Source organism: Furipterus horrens, unplaced genomic scaffold, assembly GCF_987537825.1.
Source record: "Furipterus horrens unplaced genomic scaffold, mFurHor1.1.pri manual_scaffold_1, whole genome shotgun sequence".
NCBI classification, from domain to species: Eukaryota; Metazoa; Chordata; class Mammalia; order Chiroptera; family Furipteridae; genus Furipterus; species Furipterus horrens.
Window position 1 is genome coordinate 62,945,039 of NW_028327171.1, and position 21,101 is coordinate 62,966,139.

At 36.2% G+C, this 21,101-nt stretch overlaps 1 protein-coding gene across 1 annotated transcript in view; it reads left to right on the forward strand.

The window, feature by feature from the left end:
- The window catches only part of MED12L (mediator complex subunit 12L), a 310,414-nt gene that overhangs the window by 233,594 nt on the left and 55,719 nt on the right, over positions 1–21,101 (forward strand). Inside the window, exons 16-25 of the mRNA XM_090275855.1 lie at positions 2,438–2,556; positions 3,187–3,330; positions 4,401–4,564; positions 6,737–6,868; positions 11,343–11,570; positions 12,635–12,776; positions 14,084–14,204; positions 14,558–14,659; positions 15,395–15,508; positions 18,648–18,847. Of these exons, the coding sequence (XP_090131981.1) occupies positions 2,438–2,556; positions 3,187–3,330; positions 4,401–4,564; positions 6,737–6,868; positions 11,343–11,570; positions 12,635–12,776; positions 14,084–14,204; positions 14,558–14,659; positions 15,395–15,508; positions 18,648–18,847 (1,466 nt within the window). The remainder of the gene's footprint in view (positions 1–2,437; positions 2,557–3,186; positions 3,331–4,400; positions 4,565–6,736; positions 6,869–11,342; positions 11,571–12,634; positions 12,777–14,083; positions 14,205–14,557; positions 14,660–15,394; positions 15,509–18,647; positions 18,848–21,101) is intronic.

The following is a 21,101-nucleotide window of genomic DNA, read 5'->3' on the forward strand; positions in this document are numbered from 1 at the left end:
CATGTATTTGATTTCTGGCTACACATACAAATAGGATTTTGAGGAACTTATTGGGAGTGTTCGCACATCAAGTAGGCCTTACCCCAGGTATTTCTGTGGCATTTCCAGTTGAAGGTGGTCGAACCACATTTTACATTTACATTGATTAGTCATCTTTGGTTTTCAATGGTGTGTCTTTTGAAAATATGAATAAACTTTACCAAACTAGAAGGTCAAAACTTCTGGGATTTAAAGATTTCAAAAAAAGGACAATCTTGCCCTGGCCCGGTGGCTCACTTGGTTGGAGCGTCATCCTGTGCACCAAAAGGTTGTGGGTTCAATCCCCAGTCAGGGCACATTCCTAGGTTGTGGGTTGCATCCTTGGCCGGAGCATGTACGGGAGGCAGCTGATTGGTTTTTTTCCTTTTTCTCCCTCTCTGTCTAAAATCAATAAAAACATATTCTCAAGTGAGAATTAAAAAAAAAAGAAGCAAAGGACAACCGATATTAGGCAACTAAAGAACAATCATAGCTACTATGAAAGCAAATTAACATAAGACAGATGAGGAAAATCTATGAATTATGACTATTATTAGGTGAATATCTTTAAAATAAAGTATTCCATGGAGAATCACCACCTTTTAAAATATTTTTCTTTGAAAGTGAATATAAATTGCCAAGAATCAACTATATCTTTTTTTATAGAGATTTTAAGAAGTCAGTTTTCTGGAAGTAAGTAGTGTTCATTAGCGTAAACAAACAAACAAGAATGATGCATTTGTGAATTCTCATGATGGATGTACTTCTTCATATCTGTTATTTTTGTGTTTCTGGTTGGGTCCCAGGAAGGACTAAATAATTATGTTAACTTCAGTTTTAAAGTACCTTGTACCCAAGACTGTTGATATGAATTTTCAGCCTTGGATCGGTGATGTTAGTAAATGAAAAATTCAAAATTGGATATTTTACACATGCTTATGACATGTGAGCAGCTATATTGAAGGCAGAATTCTACATTTAATTTGTAACTTTGAGAATATATATCAAAAAAGAAGGCTTAATGAACTTACTGGTTCTCATTCTTTGTGTTATTTTTGGTGTTATTTGGTAAGAGTGGCACACTGGATGTTACTCAGCACCTTTTAATTCTGATTTACTCTGGTCTGGGAGGTTGTTTGTTAGAGGAAATGAAGACCAAACAGACTGGGTTTTTATATGTGGGGAGGGCACTGAGGGCTTAAACTGTAATTGCTTATTGTTGAAAGAGAAGCATCCTTTCTTCTAATGTTATCTTTTACCACCATTACATTTGTCATTAACAAAATCTGTTTGGGTTCAGTGAAATCTTTCTTGTGTCTTTAATAGAGGTGTGTAATAACTGTTGCTCTCTGAAATTAAACTTTTTCAAGTAAGATGTGAGGGATTAGACGCGCGCGCGCGTACACACACACACAACATATGGTGGTTAGCAGAGGGAAAAGGGGGTAGAGGCAGGTAGAAGGGGGTGAAGGGGAGGAAAACGATGTGAGTGGTAGTGCTCTTGTTAGAGATCATGTAGTCCAACCTTTCCTTTTTGTTTCCAGATTTCTCTTTGTAAATATATAATATTAAGAAGTATTTTAAAATAATCTAATTATTTTTGGATGTTATCTTTTAAATTCTTAAGAACAAGAGTCCTGGGATAGCAGTATTTATAAAAATTCTTACTGGGTTTTTTTTCAAATTTCTTTATGTTAAATTGATTAAGGAAATGAATCCATTTCCTGTTAATGTGGAGGAATTTCATTCATTTCTACCCCTAAAAAACTTAGGAATTATGTAAATTTCCTATTTTACGTATTAAGCTGTTTGGGGCAAATATCACAGTAAGTCTCTTAAGAACCTTCCTATTATATCAGAATGAGCCTGGGTGATTTCCACGCCCCTTCCATTGTTGAGATCTTTATAGAAACATTCATGGAGGTGTTTCCCACAGTAGCCGAAATCTAGAAACAACTCACCATAATGGATATATTAATGGTGGTATAGTCAAACATTAGAATACTATACAAAAGTAGGAATTAATAATTTTTAGGACAAATTAAAATTGCAACAACAGTATGAATTAATCTCAGAAACACAGTGTCAAGTGAAAGATGCCCGGGACTACATGTATATATTGTATGATTCTGTTCATACAAAGTTCTGAGGTGGGCAGTGTCAATCTAGGCTGTTGGAAGTTCGGATCTTGTGCCCTGGGGTGGGAGGAGTGACTGGAGGGGGCCTAATGCACTTTCTGGGGTTCCGATATGTGATTTTGTGTTTGAGTTTCATTACCTGAGTGTATATACTTTGTAGAAATTAATAAAGTTTGTGCACTTTTTCATATGTACGTTATGTTTCAATAGAAACAGTAACATTAAAAAGTCAAGAGTTTCTGTTCATTGTAAACTAATGTATTTGCCCTATGCTTATTTAGTTGGAGATGAAGGACAAAAAGCCAGGAAGAACAAACAGGAAGCATTTCCAACACTGGAGACTGTGTTCACAAAACTTCAGCTCCTTTCATATTTTGATCAGCACCAAGTGACATCTCAGGTAGCCATTTAAAGCTGTTTATTATGCATTTGGAATATTCATATTTCCTTAAAAGTCTTTCCTGCAATATAAGTTTCAGGCCTTAGTTGGTTTTACAAATATGTTTCTGAAACACTCTTGGAAGCATCTCAAACTATTGAATAGTTCAATTTTAAGTGCCAGGTTGTCATCTTCGGAAGAATTTTTATTTTGAAAATATGTTTACCTTATAATAATCAACATTATATAAAACATTCTTAATGAAATACGCTATTACATGATGGCCCTACATTGCTATTAACAAGGGGGAAATCTGTTGATGACAAATAAAATATAATTGAGAAGACACTTTAAATTTACAAATCCATTGATATTCAAATCGATATTATCTGGAAATTAATTAATACTTATAGTTGTTCTGCCTTTAGGATAGTTGGGTCTAAATCTTAATGACAACATGATTTATTTCTTCAAGTTATAGTTGTAAGGAAGTCAATTTGTACATGATTTTGATTTCTTTAGAAACATGTTTTAACTTTCTTCTAAGTAGAAACACATATAAATTCAGGTTTATTAGTAAAAAATTAAAAGACTTAATAAAAAATTATTTGGAATATTGGTCTAAAATTATTGTTACTTTTGTTTGCACAGATCTCTAGCAATGTGCTGGAACAAATCACAAGCTTTGCATCAGGGACATCCTATCATCTCCCTTTGGCTCACCACATTCAGCTCATCTTTGACCTCATGGAACCAGCACTGAACATCAATGGACTAATTGACTTCGCAATACAGGTGTCAAAGAGACAGTGCTTCTCTCATTTTCAGGAAAACAAACCTACCAGGCATTGCACAATTTAAAATGGGACACCCAGTATATTTTCGAACAATTGAGACATTCCGAATCAACAGTATCCAACTAGCATCTTAATTGAAGCTATGTTGATAGTTAAGTAATTATAATTAAAAGATATAAAAGTCATTTTAAAATGTGTTTTGAGGGTATTTTTAAAGATTTTATTTATTTATTTTTAGAGGTGGGGGGACAAAAGAAGGGAAACAAAGTGAGAGAAACATCTTAGTTGCCAATCGCACATCCCCAACCAGGAACCTGGCCCCACAACCCAGGCATGTGCCCTGACCAGGAATCGAACTGATGACCTTTCGGTTTGTGGGATGACACCCAACCCACTGAGCCACACTAGTCAGGGCTTGAGGATTTTTTTTTTTTTTTTTTTGTCCTATGTTACTTTGTTTAGGGAAAGGTGGAAGTTTATTTGCTGTTTATAATAGATCATATTTTACATTAAGAGCAAAAAATTAAAATCTATAATTTGATTTTTCCTGCTATATTTCTTATATATATGTTTGAGTTTATTATCTTAGTTGTTAGGAAATAAAAATGAAAGTTGGTTTGTATTGCTTATTCTGTTGGAGGTGTTAGCTTTCTTAATAATAAGAAAATAATGATTAAGAATCTGTGTTTTAGTAAAAAGAAAGGGAAAATAAGAAAATCAGAGGTAGGATGCTCTCTGCAATTATTCAGTCTAGAACTTTGGACTGCCATAAAGATTTGGTAACTGTTTCAGTATTGGATACGTTCTCATTACATGTACCATGATTTCTAGACAAAGAAAAACTCCATAAATTGGTAAAGGATTAAAAATAAAAAATATTTTAATTCACTGGGGAGTGTTTTCTGAGAATAGTTGTGTGTGTATATTGTCCTGGGGCAGGATAAGGGGCGGGATCAAGTGTTACTTGAATCACTCAGTGTATGCATGGTTTAAAAAAATATATATATGCATAGTTTTGTTATTTGCTTTGGCAGCTACATTTTCATTCAGTCTTTTCTCTCGTCGTAGCTACTAAATGAACTGAGTGTTGTAGAAGCTGAACTGCTCCTGAAATCCTCCAACCTGGCAGGAAGTTATACCACGGGACTCTGTGTCTGCATAGTGGCTGTGCTCAGGCGGTACCATAGTTGTCTGATCCTGAATCCCGATCAGACAGCCCAGGTGTTTGAAGGGTTGGTATATACAATAACATTATTATTTCCACACATCCTATAATGTGTAGCTTACGATGAAAATATAGTAATTTTAAGGAAAAAAATAGTACTGATATTTATTTCTATCAAAAGATATAATAGCATGCACAACTAATGGACATGATCTAAAAGGGGGGGACAACTGGACGGAGGGGGGCCACCGGGTGGAGGGGAGCAGAGGGAAGGGAAATTGGCACAAATGTAATATTATAATCAATAAAACACATTTAAAAAAAAAAGATATAATAGCTAAAGAATAATTTTGCAAGAAAACATGTACCAAAAAAGGACACATAAGCATGAAAATAGTAGGTTTTTTAAAAAATAAAGTGATTCTCTCCCCGCTTTCTCTTTTCCTTTCTCTATTCCTTCCTGTCTTACTCCCTCTCCCTTGTTTTTATGACTGTAAGCCAGTCATTTATAGCACCGTGGTCATCTGTGCTACCCAGCATCATGGGTAATTTTGAATGGTGCATCATGACAACTTTTTTGTTCATGTAATTTCAGTTTATACTCAGAAATTCCAATACCGAATAAGCTTTGCAGGCATTGTCATCTTAGGGATTTACTTATTTAATTTTATTTTTTATAAGACAGTCTGGAACAAGTTCTTAGTTTTGTTTTAATTGTAGGCTAAACAATTACCTAATATTATCCCCATTAGAGACTGAGGTTATGGGACCAGAGAAGTATAATGAGGTCTCAAAAAAAATTCTATTCTAAGCTCCTTTGTCTCCACTGAAGATTCCTATCCCAGGCTTTATATTTAAAAAAAGGCAACCTGTTTTTCTTTTTCTTCCATTTTTCTCCTGGGCTCAAAAGAGACATGGTGTCCTTTGGTTCTATTGTACTCTTTTTTGGTAGACTAGTACATGTAATTAATTTATTCTCTATTCCAATAAAAATTTTTATTAGGTTATGTCTAGAATGTTTTTGTTTATATAGCTAACCAGTTGAATCTACTTTTCATAATTGTGTGACACTTTTGGCGTAATTGATAGCTTTTATCAGCTGCTTGGTAGCCTCACCTGCTGATATTATTTCATAGGATTTGGGGTGCTGTGTTGCATTCCTCACATACTTTGCTGAGTTCACCTCTGGTATTTGTGATTCCTTCTTGGCTTTGACACCTAGGCTCCTCCTGGCTTCACCTTGCCCCCTGAATATTAGAGTGAGCTCTGGCCTTTCATTGTGGAGACCTGAGCTCTCCTCTTGAATCTGCTATGAACTAGCTCTTTGCCTGTGAGCAGGTTACTTTACCTTTTTGAGCCTTAGAACCCTCTTTGTAAAATGAGGAAGATGAATCAGATGATTTTTAACGCCCATTTTAGCTTTAATAACTTGAGTCATCTATAACACTATATAGTAAGCGGAACCCTATAACAGAATACAAGATGGTAGTAGAATCAGACTCAAAAATAGGTCAGTGAACCACTTTTGTATTACTTCTGGTTGTATGAATGTTTGTGTTTTATGAACTATGGCCAAAGAGACCATAGTTATGGTTTGGGAAAAATGGCACTGATTGCAGTAGTAATGGTACTTTTGAACTGAAAGACTTATAGAGAATGTCACTAAAAATGGGGGGAGTGGGGGTGTAAATTCTTATATAAGGTAAACTAAAATATAAATTTTTTCCAGTTTGGATAAACAAGGAGAGTGTAACCTCAGGCCATGAATTTACCAGTTCTATGTGAGAACCAGCTCATGGTTTTAAAAATGGATATCCGAGATTTACTGATTAAGAATTGTTTCTTAACAAAGAAGTTGATTTGCGATCATTGAAAATTTACTCAATTTATGAAACTTTTTACTGAAGGGATTCTCTACTTCAGCCTGCCTTTGTGTTCTAATAGCAACTTAATTGATGGATTCATTAATATATACCTTCTGTATGGAGGAATTTCTGTTGTTTCTTGTTGTTAATGGCATTTTTTAAAGTTTTTTCTAAAAATAATACCTAGTATTTCAATATTATAACAAACTGATATTTTCCTCAGTTATTTGCTATTGCAATAATTATTAGTGTCAATAATCTGATATTTTTTCTCACACAAGTAATAAATGGACATGTTCTCACTCTAAAAGATCCAAACAGGAACGTATATATTGACAGATGTGCGTCTCTTTTCCTCACATGTTTTCTCACAGGCTGTGTGGTGTGGTGAAGCATGTTGTGAACCCCTCAGAGTGTTCTTCCCCTGAAAGATGCATCTTAGCCTACCTCTATGATCTCTACGTGTCATGTAGCCACCTCAGAAGCAAATTTGGAGACCTCTTCAGGTGGGTAGAAGAAAATTAAGACAGTAAGCATAGGATTATGCCTCTATTTGTTAGTGACTCAACTAATATTGTCATCCTTTTTAATAAGGAAAATTAATCATAATTATATCTGCCAGAATTCATACTGAGTTTCCTTTCATTGTAGCTATAGCCTCTTACTACGAATGCATATGTTTAACTGTGATTGCAATTTTAAGATAAACTTGAGAGAAAATATTCTGTATTTTATACTTGCTATTACCTCACCTGGAACACAGTTTCCCCTTTGTTTACACACTTAACTTCCTTGCTCTGTTTGTTTCCCTGCTTCCTTTACCATCCTGTTCCACACAGCATCCCTGACTCCCTTTCATACTATGCATCTTAGCACTCGCTTCCCCCACAGGTAGACTGGTGCTGGAAAGTACATACTCATTTAATGTTATTTTGCAGAAATTTAAATTATTAATTGTAGGAGACAATAAGAGCTGGTAAACTAAATTTAGAGTCTAGAAAGAAATAAGGAAGTCATGAACAGTTATGGTTTTCTTTGCTCCCTCATATTTTGCATCCCATTTATTTGTAAATCCTGAGAGCGCTACCTTCCAGGTACCTCTGTAATTGGACCACTCTTTGTTGCTCTGTTACTGCCACTGGGTATCTCTTAGCTGGACCAGTGGAATTCTCACTGGTTTCCCTGCTTTCCTCCTTGATGCTCTGGAGCAAATTATCAACATATCTACTAAAGTCATCCTTTTAAAACAAGAATAATGAAGTTTTCTAATGTCTTCTTATCTACTCAGAATAAAAAATCCCCAAAGAGCTTAAGTAGCCTTTAGGATCTGTTGGATCTGATATTCTCATCTACCCCTTCTCCTCCGTTCTGTTCTAACTACGTGCGCCTCCTCGCTGGTCTTCAGACACTCTGAGCACCCACCTTCAGGCTTTTGCACTTGCTGTACCTCCCTTGTTGTGTTTTTCCCCAGTCATTTGCATGCTCACTTCCACAGTGCATTGACGGCTGTGCCCCCTGACTGCCCTCCCACTTCTCTCTGTCATTCTTTGAACCTTAACATTTACTAGCCCCAGCACACTAAGTTTATTTGTAATCTATCTCATTCGTAGATTGAGAAATGAAAGCAGAAACTTAATCTGTTTTCTTTACTGCTGTATCCCAGTTCCTGGAAGAGTGTGCCTCATTGTAGGCACTCAAAAGTAATATCTATTGGATAAAAGATATGTACAAAAATATCATGATACTTTTAATGGTTTCAAAATAATCCCTTATAGAACATTTGTGTGAATCTTGGGAAACATCTTTCCACAGAAATGATGTAATAGTGGTAATACCCTTGTTCAGCTATTGCTTTACAGAGAGCTTTCAGTTTCAGTTTACAGTTTTTAGAGAGCTTTCTCATTCATACATGACTTGGTTTATGCAACTTGGTTTACCAGAGAACTTCCCAAGAGCCTATGTGACCCCTAACGCTCCTGCAGGGTAGTGCACGTGTATTGAATGAGTTAATTTAAGTCATGCACACTGCTTGCGCGGAGATTTAGGAAACCCAACAATGAAGGGCTACTTAGGATCAGCACAGTGGCGCATCACAGGATGTGACACTCTCAAGTTTCTTTGATTAAAGAAGTGGAAGAGATGCCCTGGCTAGGTGGCTCAGTTGATTGGAGTGTTGTCCTGTACATGGAAAGTTCGCAGGTTCACTCCCTGGTTGGGGCGCATATGGGAAGCAACTGATCAATGTTTCCTCATACATCAATGTCTCTGTCTCTGTCTCTGTCTCTCTCTCTCTCTCTCTCTCTCTCTCTCTCTCTCTCTCTCACACACGCGCATGCGCGTGCAACTGATCAATGTTTCCCTCATACGTCAATGTCACACACACACACACACACACACACACACACACACACACACACACACACACACACACACACACACACACACACACACACACACACACACCCTCCCTCCCTCCCTCCCTTCCCTCGCTCCCTCCTTCCCTTTCTCTCTCTAAAATCAATGAAAATATCCTCAGGTGGGGATAAAAAAAAAGAGAGGTGGAACAGAGTTGCAGCTGTCTCAGGAAAAATGGAAGTCAGACATTATTTGCAGTTTGGGATTGAGAAACATGGTCAAACAGAAGCTAGATATGCAGAGAAATTTCTGTTCATATGCTATTTAAACCAGTTTAAATAATTGGATCTGAAACCCCATCTATTTGGGGGGCATACAGCATATTCACATCTACCTCTGACTGAGTGGCTGTCTGTGCAAAGCACGGCTCTGGGTTACTTCCATTAAGATCTGTACTCCTCCTAACAACCCCAGGAAGTAGAAATGATTTTTCCTATCAACAAATTATTGTTCCTCATGATAAGTTAATAAATGATGAAACTTAGATTTGAATGTGAGTCATTTTGGCCTTCAGGTGTTTGTTGCTTTCATTACTCTTATCAGGTTTTTTGATGCATGCAGTTTCAGAAGGAAAATACCCGAACTATTTCCTTAATACCATATATGCCCACAACAGAGTGGTAAGAATTTGAGAGTAACCTAGGTAGCAGCTCACTCTTTATTAAAACGTAGAAGCTCATCTGGAAAGAGTCTAATAAATGAAATAGGAAGTCTAGAAATGAAGGGTGAGGAGGCTTCACCATGAGCCATGGAGGTCAGAGAAGTTATGCAGTCCAGCTTGGAGGTCGGAGAGAATCAACTAAAGAGAAGTCCCTATAATGATAGAAAATTAGGGCCTGAATCTTATCAAAATTACGAAAGAAAAGCAGAATTCTTTTGGTTTCTAAAGACAGGCACAAATGTCTTTTTAGAATAAATTGACTAAAGTGACTGAAGTAGATATAATGCTTTACTATTTGCAGAATCTTTCATTCAACACTCAGTGTGTTGGGAAGGTGGAGGAAACCAAGGACGTGTTAGGGAGGGAACCAGCGAAGAGCAAAATTTGTTTTTGTTTCACTGCTAACTGAGAATGATGGAAAACTTGAGTAAATAGTTGGGAAGAGCAGTTAAGACAGAAAAAAGAGGAGATGATAAAAGCCCTGAGGACTATATAAGGTTCGTTGTTTTGAACAGGTCATGACTTCAGATCGCAAATTTGTATCCTTCAGTGACCACTGAGGAGTTTTTACATAAATTGTCTGGGAAGAAAGATAATGTGGAAGATTATACTTGTTGTCATTTAGTGGTTAGATTTAGTCCTCTCTATTGGACCAGTGCTTCCCAAGAATCATTGGCACTTAAGATTTACCTGGGACAACTTTTGAAACATGCAGATTCAGTGAACCTTTAGCGAGGCCCAGGAATCTTTATTTTTAACAAACAGCGCATAGGTGATTCTGAAGGAGGAGGTTTGAAACCATATTTTGGTGAACAACCAACAGGGCGATCTCTGTTTTCTTAAAGCAATTGGCAATGGCAACAGTTTAGGGTAAAGAGTCTTATTTATATACCTTTTTATTTTTAAGGAAATCATTCCAGGCTACTATTTTTACAGGTGCATAAGGCTGGGGTAGAGGGAGCCATGTCATCTTCATCACAAACCAATTTGCTGCCCAAAACTTAATCCATAAGAAAAAGACTTTCTGCTGCATAAAAGAGCTCTTAAATAAAGCTGAATGCTGCTTATGAAATTTTTGTCCACAGCAAGTAGGCAAGAATAGCTGAATGTGTATGGAATCTGAGCTTTGAAATCAGATTATCCCTCAGCCTCATCTGCAGAGCCAGATTGGATCAGATACCTTCTAGTTCCCTTTGTACTTCTAATATTCTATGTCATATTCAGATGGAACTCACTGAAACATACTCTGCTTTCATATGGTAAAAAAAAATTTCTTAATACCGCTACAAAAGAGAACATGATAAATTTTTAGGAATGACATAATAGTTTCTTCACTCTCACTGAATGTGTGTATTATCCATATCCCCCTACTGGAATGTGAGCTCCTTGAGGACAGGGAACAAGCCTCTCTTTCACAGCTGTATCAGTGGCTGGAGTAGCCTTGGCACATGGACCTCTGCTGGATACCCTGTGCCTAGAGGAATGTATAATTAAGACTAAACACCTAATATATAGTCTTAATACATTTTTTTTCTTAAGTAATAACACTTTGCAACTACTCTTCAGAGATAGTTGTTGGAAGCCCTAGTGAATGCTTTTGTTTTTGGAGCATGTAAAATGTAGAAAAGATTTAGACAATAATTACGATTAGTAACCAAATGTCTTATTCTTGTTTTGATCTTCAAGCGATTAGCAACTATTTATTGAGTAACTACTATATTCCAGCCACTGTACTCAGTGCTGATTATCAAGAAGTTGGTATCAAGAACTCAAAATGTGAATCTTTTCTAGGAATACATTACAATTATTGCCATTTAATCTGTCCTTAAATGAACTAACTTTCTAGGTATTCTAGGTTGTTTTGTTTTTGTTTTTGTTTTTAATTCTTCTTCTTGTAACCTCAGTAGTGCCTGTTCAAAAGTTAAGCAAACCATATATAATAATGTGATGCCTGCCAATTCTAACTTGCGATGGGATCCCGACTTCATGATGGATTTTATTGAGAATCCTTCAGCCCGTAGCGTCAACTACTCAATGCTGGGCAAGATCCTCAGTGACAATGCGGCCAATCGCTACAGCTTCGTCTGCAATACACTCATGAATGTATGTATGGGCCACCAGGATGCTGGAAGGTGAGCTGAGTTACCCTGAAATTTAAGACTAACCATACAGTTGTTGCTTTGGTGCTACTTTGAAATTAACTTCTTTAGTAATTACCTAGGCTTACATTTGAATGTTGTTTGCTTTTAATCAATTTTTTTTTTTATCCTCAACTGAGGACATGCTTATTAATTTTAGAGAGTGGGGATGGAAGGAGAAAAAGAGGAAGAGAAACATTAATGTGAGAGAGAAACACCCATCCACTGGCTGCCTCTCGCACATTCCCCGACTGGGGACCAGACCCGCAACCTAGGCATGTGCCCTGACCAGGAATCAAACCCAGAACCTTTCAGTTAATAGGATGACGCTTCAACCTACTGAGCCACACTGGACAGGGGCGCTCCCCGCCACCCCCTGCCTGCCCCATATTCTTTTATTCTTAGATTAAGCCCTGAGAGACAAAAACATAAACAATAAAAATACAAATAAAAATTACCTATATTTTGAAAACACTGTATTTAGGCCTACCTAAATTATATAGTTTCTTTAATTTTTTGATGCTCTTTTTAAAAAAACAGTAAGTTTATTTATGTTTTTAATCCTCACCTGAGGATGTGTTTTTATTGATTTTAGAAAGAGAGAAAGGGAGAAACATTGATTGGTTGCCTCCCATATTTTCCCAACCAGGGACTGAACCTGTAACCTAGGTATGCCCTGACCAGAAACCAAACCCAGGACCTTTTGGTGCATGGATGATGCTCCAACCAACTGAGCAACCCGGCCAGGGCTAATTTTTTTGATGTGCCTAAAAGGTAGTTGTATAGGTCAGATTTGTTCACAGAACTAAAAATATGTTTGTTGACATCTGTAGTGATTATCATTTGTTGCTCACCAACATTAAACAATAGAAAACATTTGAAGCTGTTTACTTTTATCTTCTGCTTTAGATTCTACTAGGTTATTTGTCAAGTGGGTGTATTCTTAAATATAAGAAAAGAATGACTTATAGTGAAATACATGCTCATTAAGTATGTCACATACAAGTAATTCCTTTTTTGTTACTTCCTACTACATATATATATTTTTTTCTTTTTAGGATTAATGATATAGCCAATTTTTCCTCCGAGCTGACGGCTTGCTGCACTGTTCTTAGTTCAGAATGGCTGGGAGTTCTGAAGGCTCTTTGTTGTTCTTCAAATCATGTGTGGGGGTTTAATGATGTACTTTGCACTGTAGATGTAAGTGTTCTTTTTCATTTAAAACCTCAACTGCAATTACATAGTTAGTTTGTTGGTATTTTTCTTTAATTGGCTCAAGGCTTAACTGAAATATTAAAAATTTTTTTTTCTTCTTGTGCTAAAAGCAGTATACCAGAGTGTGGTTGGTTTTGCTGTGTTGCATAAAAATTGGGGCATCCAGTCTTTCTTAGTGGTCGTGTCTGGAAATGATGAAGAGATACCCGTTATATATCACAGATTTTCTCAAATATATTGCATGCATGATATAAGAATTTTTTAAAACTCCATCTTGATTCTTTATTTTTACTTATCATTTCTTGGTGTAATCTATGTTGTATGTTAATATGTCACACATATAGAACCATTTTATACATTTTATAAACTACCTTCCAGTTGAAGTTGAACTTCCCAGTTCTGATATCTCAAGACTGGGTTGGACAATCCTATTCCATTCATTCTATGACTACCTAAGTTTTCATACACGTAAAACTGGTATCTGTGGCCTGCTTTTCTAGACAGAAAAGACACAGTTTTATCTTTAACATTGTTCCTTAATGTCTTAGTTGTTTTTATTATACTTTATCTCTGCTTTATTCACTCATCTATAAAACTGGAATTAATAATAGTGTGAACCTCATGGTCTTGAGCTGTTACATGAGGTAATCTTTGTAGATTGCTAACCATAGTCCCTGGCATATACTACAGCTTACTATGAGGCTGCTATTATAGATTTTATAACTATTATTATTTTCTGCCAAAGTCTTGTGAGATCTGTAAAGGTAGAGGTTTTACTCTGAATGAATTAACTTTTCTTCTTTTTTTCTCTCTTTTTAAAATTTAGAAGTTAATTATAATGTTCAGAGTTGTTTTTAGAAGTAATTTAATTATGTTAAAGATTCTTTATTTGTTAACCCTAAAATGCTCCAAAATATTGTTTTTCAATTAGGGGTTACTAATGGTTGCCCTTACCTGACAGATCATACTGAGTTTTGCAGATAAGTTTTATTCCTGCTACATCTTTTAGGGATTTCTTTCTTTTTCTTTTTTATATTGTTTTCTTTTTTCAATTATATGTACTCAAGATAAAGCTCAGTATCTTCTTACGTCATTGAGATGTGGGTAAACCTCATTCTTTGTCTTAACAAAGTGGAAATAGTCGTAGAAGATAATGATCATGATAAGTTATCATTGCCCTCATTTGGGGGCTTGAGACCTTATTGGTGTTGCCTACCTTCTCTTAGATACTAATCTTAGATGTTACTTAAGAGGATGTTAGGTATTAAAACATGTCAATGTTTTTCTTGAAGGTGAGTGACCTTTCATTCCATGATTCATTAGCTACTTTCATTGCTATTCTGATAGCACGACAGTGTTTCTCGCTGGAGGACGTCGTGCAGCACGTCGCACTCCCCTCGCTCCTCGCAGCAGGTGACGGCATTTGTTATTCGATGGTGGGCTTGGTGGGATGGTTTCTAGCTAAGGAAAAACTGTGAGAGCAGAGTTTAAGGGTACGTGCATTGGGCAGTGATGTGGCATCGCGGAGAAGATGACAAGGTTGTAAATTTTGTCCTGCACGAAGTAGCATGAATCCCCGTGGACATTATTACCCGTTTTTGAGGAAGCACATACAGCTGGGTTTCTCAGAAAAGGATGGCCAGTGCCTTCCTTTTACCATAAGGAGTATTTACTTAATTATTCCAGAAAGAATAGCTTCATAGAAAACCTGAAGACATGTTCTTGAGTATGTTGGAAAACTTGCTTTTAAAACCCTTCCTTCCTAGCTTGTGGAGATGCAGATGCTGAGCCCGGGGCGAGAATGACATGCCGGCTCCTGCTTCATCTCTTCCGAGCGCCCCAGGCCTGCTTATTACCTCAGGCAACCGGTGAGCTGCCAGCTGAGAAATCTCCAGTTACACGTTCACTGGGAGCTATAGGTTCTAAAGACCAAGCAGGCCATCCATTCTGTAATTTCCTTCCTGCCTCCGGTGGGCCTGCTCCAGGGTGACGCAGGGGTGCAGTGACACCATTGAGAGGGCTGTCTGCACCATCCGCTTATGTAATATCAGGATGTATTGAGAAACTCAAATCCAGCATTAATAAACAATAAAAATACTTTTGCTCTTAGGCCAAACCAAGCTGGTGGGCAGCGTAATCCTGTAACATAATATGCATGTTAGTTATGAACCACACCATAGCAGCTTAGGGCCATGGTGATTCATGTACTCTTTTACTCAAGTAAAAGGAAAAAGGTAAGCTAGGGATGTTAGTGTTCCTAAAGATCATTTCCATACCAGGGGGCGGGCGGGCGTGCGTGCGTGTGTGTGTGTGTGTGTGTGTGTGTGTGTGTATGTGTGTCAGCATTAGTGGATGAAAATCCTACTAATGTTTCTGACACATCTCTAAGGAGCAAAGACATTATTTTAATAATTAAAATGAGAAGGTTGAGTAAGGAGTACTGGCAGTGTTTCTTAGTAAATCCATGAAGCATCAATTAAAGGTAGCTAATGGCAATTAAGCACCTACAGTCTAACAATGAAAAGCCCTTCTAACTATAAACAGTTACAAAGGACTGTTAATGATGGTGATGAGATGTTAAAGGTTTGTTGTTGTTGTCATAGGCAAACCTTTCCCCGGAATAAGATCATCTTGTGATAGACACCTCTTAGCTGCTGCTCACAACAGCATCGAAGTGGGAGCAGTGTTTGCTGTTTTAAAAGCAATTATGATGCTTGGTAAGACTATCCTGGTACTAAGCTTGGCTAACCACCAGAAGTTTAACTCTATTTAATATTATTAGAAATGCTTTTGTTGCTGCTGTTGTTCTCCTGGAAAAAAAGAGTTGGTTTTTCCCAAGTCCAGGTATAATTGGATTCTGAGAAGTCTGACCCTTCCTATAATGTGGGTGAAATTTAAATATGGTATCCTTTTTTGGTGGTGTTTTAACTGCATGCTATCTCATTCTGATGTAATGTAGATCTTCCCACCTCCTGGGTTTTGCCTTCATGTTTTTGGCATAAGTCTCACTTTGTGATGGACACAGAAGACTTGATGACCCAACCAAAGGTTTAAATTTTATGTTATATTCCAGGAGTAAAACACCAGAAAACCTGGGTTTTAATCTTAGTGTTTCTGTTTCCATTGTGATCCTGAACAAGTTTATATCTTTGTACTATAGGGCTTTTTTATCAATCAGGTACTAATTGCATTGAGATTGAAATTACTGATATATCAATATTAGATATCACAACTTTTTCCATATAATTCATAATGCCGAAGACAGATGTCTTTTTTATTCTTATTGGTATATATCCACCTGGAATGGTAGTGCTGCCTTTTCTGTTCACCTGCAGTACAATACCTTAAGACATGTTTATTTTGTATATCAGTTTACGAATGATTGGGAAGTCTTGAATTCACATTGTCTAATTCCCTCTTTTGGCCTTCACTACACAAAGGTTATCTCCTATGTTCTGAAGGAGCTCCCTTTGATTAGAGCAGAAATTAACTTGCATGGATAAGAATTGTCTTTGATGAATCTTAAAGAACATGTTTGAGGATATACCCTATCCGTTTATACTCCTACTTAGGAAGTGTTATTTGGTGATGACAAGTAAGGAAAATAGGATTCTCATAAAACAAATGATTCAAAGTTCATTTTAAAATATCTGCATGTATACACACATATATATCTACATGTATATAATGTTCCTATTAAACACCCATGAATTTTGTAGTATAAAGAAAAAGAGTCATACGGAAGGATACAGCCTCCTCTGAGCTCAGGAGCTTATAGTTTATACAGCCGCATTAAATGATCATTGATATGATTGATATAAGTAAAATTTCCACCCTCTGATATTTGGAAGGAAATACGGCTGGGCAATTCTGTTTAATAAATAAAAGTAGAGACCTTTAAATCAGGACTCCCTTTCTTACTGTGGTATCTAATTCTCATCAGAGAAACTAAATAGATTTTCCATAAACTAATGTTGGACGTGTACCTGCATAAGTGAAAGACATTTTAATGGCAGAAACCAAAATGAGTGTAATTTAGACATTGCCCCTTTGATTTGAATGACTGGTTTGATTCCAAGTAAAATTCGCCAACCTCTTTAAATACCCAAATAACCATAGTTAATATGCATAATCACCAATTCATTTTTCTTTGATTGTTTCTCCTTAACCTTTTGTTAATTGGCCTCAGTTCTTGGTAGATTCTACAGCTTTCTAAGTGTGGGAAAGTTCTTCAGGTCTGAGAAGTCAGGAATGAGCAGGTTGAGTCAGCAGAGCCTTGGGCCAGGCTGTCTCTGAACACTGTTCCAGTGTCTGTATGAAGGCAGAAAGTTCTGGCAGAGCCTCCAAGTCATGCAGATGTTTAAATTGATCTGAGACTCTCCTAGTCTGGGACTAGCAGAGATGCTTGTTCCCTTGTTTTTATTTTTGCAGAAGTTTTAATTTATCTATCTCACATGTCCTAACTGATGTTTTCTCAAGTCCTGCCCATCAGGATCTAATTTGAGTTAGGAAAATAGGACTGTTTTATGGAATTTGGTTTCTAATTTCTATACTAGTTTCACTTAAAGGTGTAAAAATAATTATTTGTATTACCAAAGTTAGGAGAAAGCATGCTAAATTTTGATATATATAGAATATGTCCTTTCTTTCAGCTCCTAAAGAACTCTGTTGAATTAAATAAACTTCCGTGGGTGAAGTGAAATTGGTAGTTCTTGTATATTTTAATGAGAAATGTATGATAATATATAGTAGCATATTGGTGAATTGAAATATATTTTTATTCTTCTCAACCTTTTAATGATTCTCTAAGTAAATATTCAGTAAGCAGTTCTGATTTTTCAGATTTTTTCAGCAGAGTCAAAACTTTTTCTTGGTTGACCTGTGGGTTTTGAAAGACTTCTGCACTGACCTGGGCTTGGTTGCACTCAGAGTGAGGCAGTGAGGGCCTCTTGTAAACGCATTTGTTGTTGGTTCCAGGACATTTTCTCTCGAGGGCTTATACTCCTGTGGGGTTAAAAGACAAAAGTTGGAAGGCTCTGTGTCAGCTGGCAGTCTTTATTAGCAAACTATTTATTCTCTCACCTTCAAAATATGGTAGTTATTTGTCTTTCACAGTTAGAGAAGGTTTCTTATTTCTAGATATTCAATCACTCTGCTGTTTTTCTCCCAGAACTTTTTTTTTTAATAAGAAAAACACTTCCCTTAGTTTCATTTTTAGTTTAGTGTATTAGAGATTGATGAGATGAAGTTTTCTAATTTGGTCTTTATGGAGAGGAAAGTGAAAGACACGGGTTATTCAATGAATGCCCTATTTTTCCAGGGCTTCCTTAGTATGCATTGCCCTTTTCCATTCCCAGGGAAATAAATCTCTCTTGTCAAGAAGTTGATAGTAAGGTGGGCTAAGGCAAAACTTTTCTCTTGACCTATGGATAGAAAATAAGTCATTGTAAGAGAAGAAATGGAAAAGGGACATCTTGAAGGGTGAGTAACCCATTTTTTCCTTGTCTACAAGTCAAATGAATTTGAATACATTCATGCTTGAAATATTGGTGAAATCAATGTTCTGTGATTATTAAGTGTGATCTGTAATGGCCTTTCTAAGTTTGGTGAAAGCATACTTAATTCTATAAACAAATAAAGATTGAGTCTTGAACTTGCTCTTTTCCCATGTCTAATGAAACTTTTTTGGGTTCTTGCATTTATTCTCTTGATCCATTCTCTTCATTGCTGAACAAACTATGCAATAATGATACATTCACCTACTTTAAGTCCCCAAAAGCTTGCCTCGTTTACTTTTCAAATACCTGGCAATATTTTGAACTTGTGTGATTTTGCTTTTTTGATTCTGTTGTTTAGGAGATGCCAAAATTGGCAATAACAATGTCAACTCTTTAAAGAACGATGACTTCACCATGAGGAGTTTACGGCGCGATGGGAATGCTGATGATATCTGGACTGCCTCACAAAATTCAAAGTCATGTGGGAAAAGCATTTCTATTGAAACTGCCAATTTAAGAGAATATGCTAGATATGTACTGAGGACTATCTGTCAACAGGTATTAGCCTTTAACTTTGAATATGTAACTGTCCTTTTAGAGAGATTCTCACTATTATACGAAACTTGTACATAGGTGGACCTTTTTTTCCTCCTGCTAACCTTGTTTTGAAATAATTTCAAATTTGCTGAAAAGTTATAATAATAATAAAGAACTCTAATAATATATCCTTTATACAGACTCACTAATTTTTACATCTTGCCACATTTGCTTTGTAATTTTATATGTGTGTGTAAATGTGGTGCATATACTTAAAAATTTTTTTTTCTGAACCATTTGAGGGTAGTTGGCATACATTATTCTTTTTTCCTTTTAATACTTGAGTATTTATTAACATAAGCAAAATGCAGTTTAAAAATATCAGGAAATTTAGCATTGGTACAGTAATTTTTTCTCACCTATAGGCCACATTCCAATTTTGTCAATTGTCCCAATTATGTTGGATTTGTCTGAAGTTTCCTGTAGATTAGCTTCAGATTATGCATTCCTGGCCAAGATACTACAGAAGTAATGTGTTCTCAGGTAATCACATCTGAAGGCACATGATGTCCATTTACACCTCATTGGTGATGTTAATTTTGATCAAGATGTCTCCATTGTATGATTTCTCTACTGTATAATTATTTTTTCCCTTGCAATTAATAATCAGCCTTTGGGAGACACTTTAAGACAAAGCAAATATTTTCATCAAACTCTCTCATTCTTCCCTAAGGAAGAGCCTACCCTTACATTTTTTTTCTTTTATTTATATTTATTTATTTTCCACATGAGTTATAATTTATTGTCCTTAGTTATTTTCATGTTCAAATTGTCCCATATTTTTCTAGTGGAAATATTTTCATGTTGTCTCTCATGTTATTTGGACATGTCTTTATCTTTCTTTCTTTTTTAAAAAACTTTGTCACCTTTTGTACTTTCCCTGTCCCAGACCTGTAATTACTCATTCCTCCAAAGAACCCTGGTCCTATTTAGTCAAGGATGGTATTTAAAAACCAAGATCAGGGCACTGTGTGTGTTCATTGCCATGGGGCCATGTGTGTTCATTGCTTCCAGGCCCTTTCAGCAGACAGAGCTAAGAAAAAAACATCTACATACATAAATGTGTGGGTAAACCACGAGTTCATACTGATATGTTTAATTCCATTTTAACCCCACAAAGTTCTTTGTGTTCCCACATCCGTATTAATATTTCCTTCTTCCACAGTAAGAACACCTACTCCCAGTAACATTAACCCATTTACTCATTTGCTTAATTCTACAGTATACCTGTAATAGTTTCAGAATTGCTATACCCATACCACTAGGAAAAACAAGCCTACTAAAAGGATTTGAAGATTTGTCTATAGTTCTTCCCTAAGTGTTTACAGTATTGTGTTAAAAGTCATTTAAATTTTTTCTTCAGTGTGTATATGGTACTTGAAATAGAATTGATTTTATTTGTTCCTGTTTACATTCAGTTTAGATTTCTTTCTTCCCCCAGCTCTGTCTTTAGAATAACATGCTTTCACAGGTCAACTGTACAAAAAGGTGTACTCAGTGATGAGTTCTCTCTCCCTTATCCCTTCTACCCTTTATCTCTCCCTGCCTTAGATGATCAGTTTTATTATTTTCTTGTTTAACTTTTCACATCATTTTTTTTGTTTTCTTATTGAAAGAATCATGGCATACTATATATACTCTTTTTCACATTCCTAATGTTGATAGGGTCATATTTTTATTAAGGGGTATTGTAACTATGGTAAAAGCTAGCTAAATAGTTATATAGGTATTAAGATGGTATTGAGTTGTGTATTGGTTCCCAGCTGTGAGAACACATAATTACCTGAGGAGTTAAAAAAAATTTTTTTTATGCCTTAATGAAAAGACTGATATTTGGTCTCACTACCTAAGATTGACTTAGTTGATTTGTTGTAGGGCCTGAGCTTTCGAATTTTAACAGCCTCCTTGGGTGATTTTAATGGACACCCAGCACTGAGCCACTGGTGTAGTGGTTAAGAAGCAGGTTTCATTTGAAACAGATCTGTGTTCAAATGGGGCTCGGGGACAGTTTATGATTTCTTACCATTTAGTGTAAGAGTTTTCCCTTGAAAAAAATTATGACGAAAAAGTGATAGGAATTTAAATCGGTAGAAACTCTCCAGAGGTCAATTAGCTATATGCATCAATAGCCTTAAATTTTTGCTATATTTCTTGACCCAGCAATTGCACTTTTCTGAAATTATCCTAAGAAAATAATTATACAGAGAATAGTTGT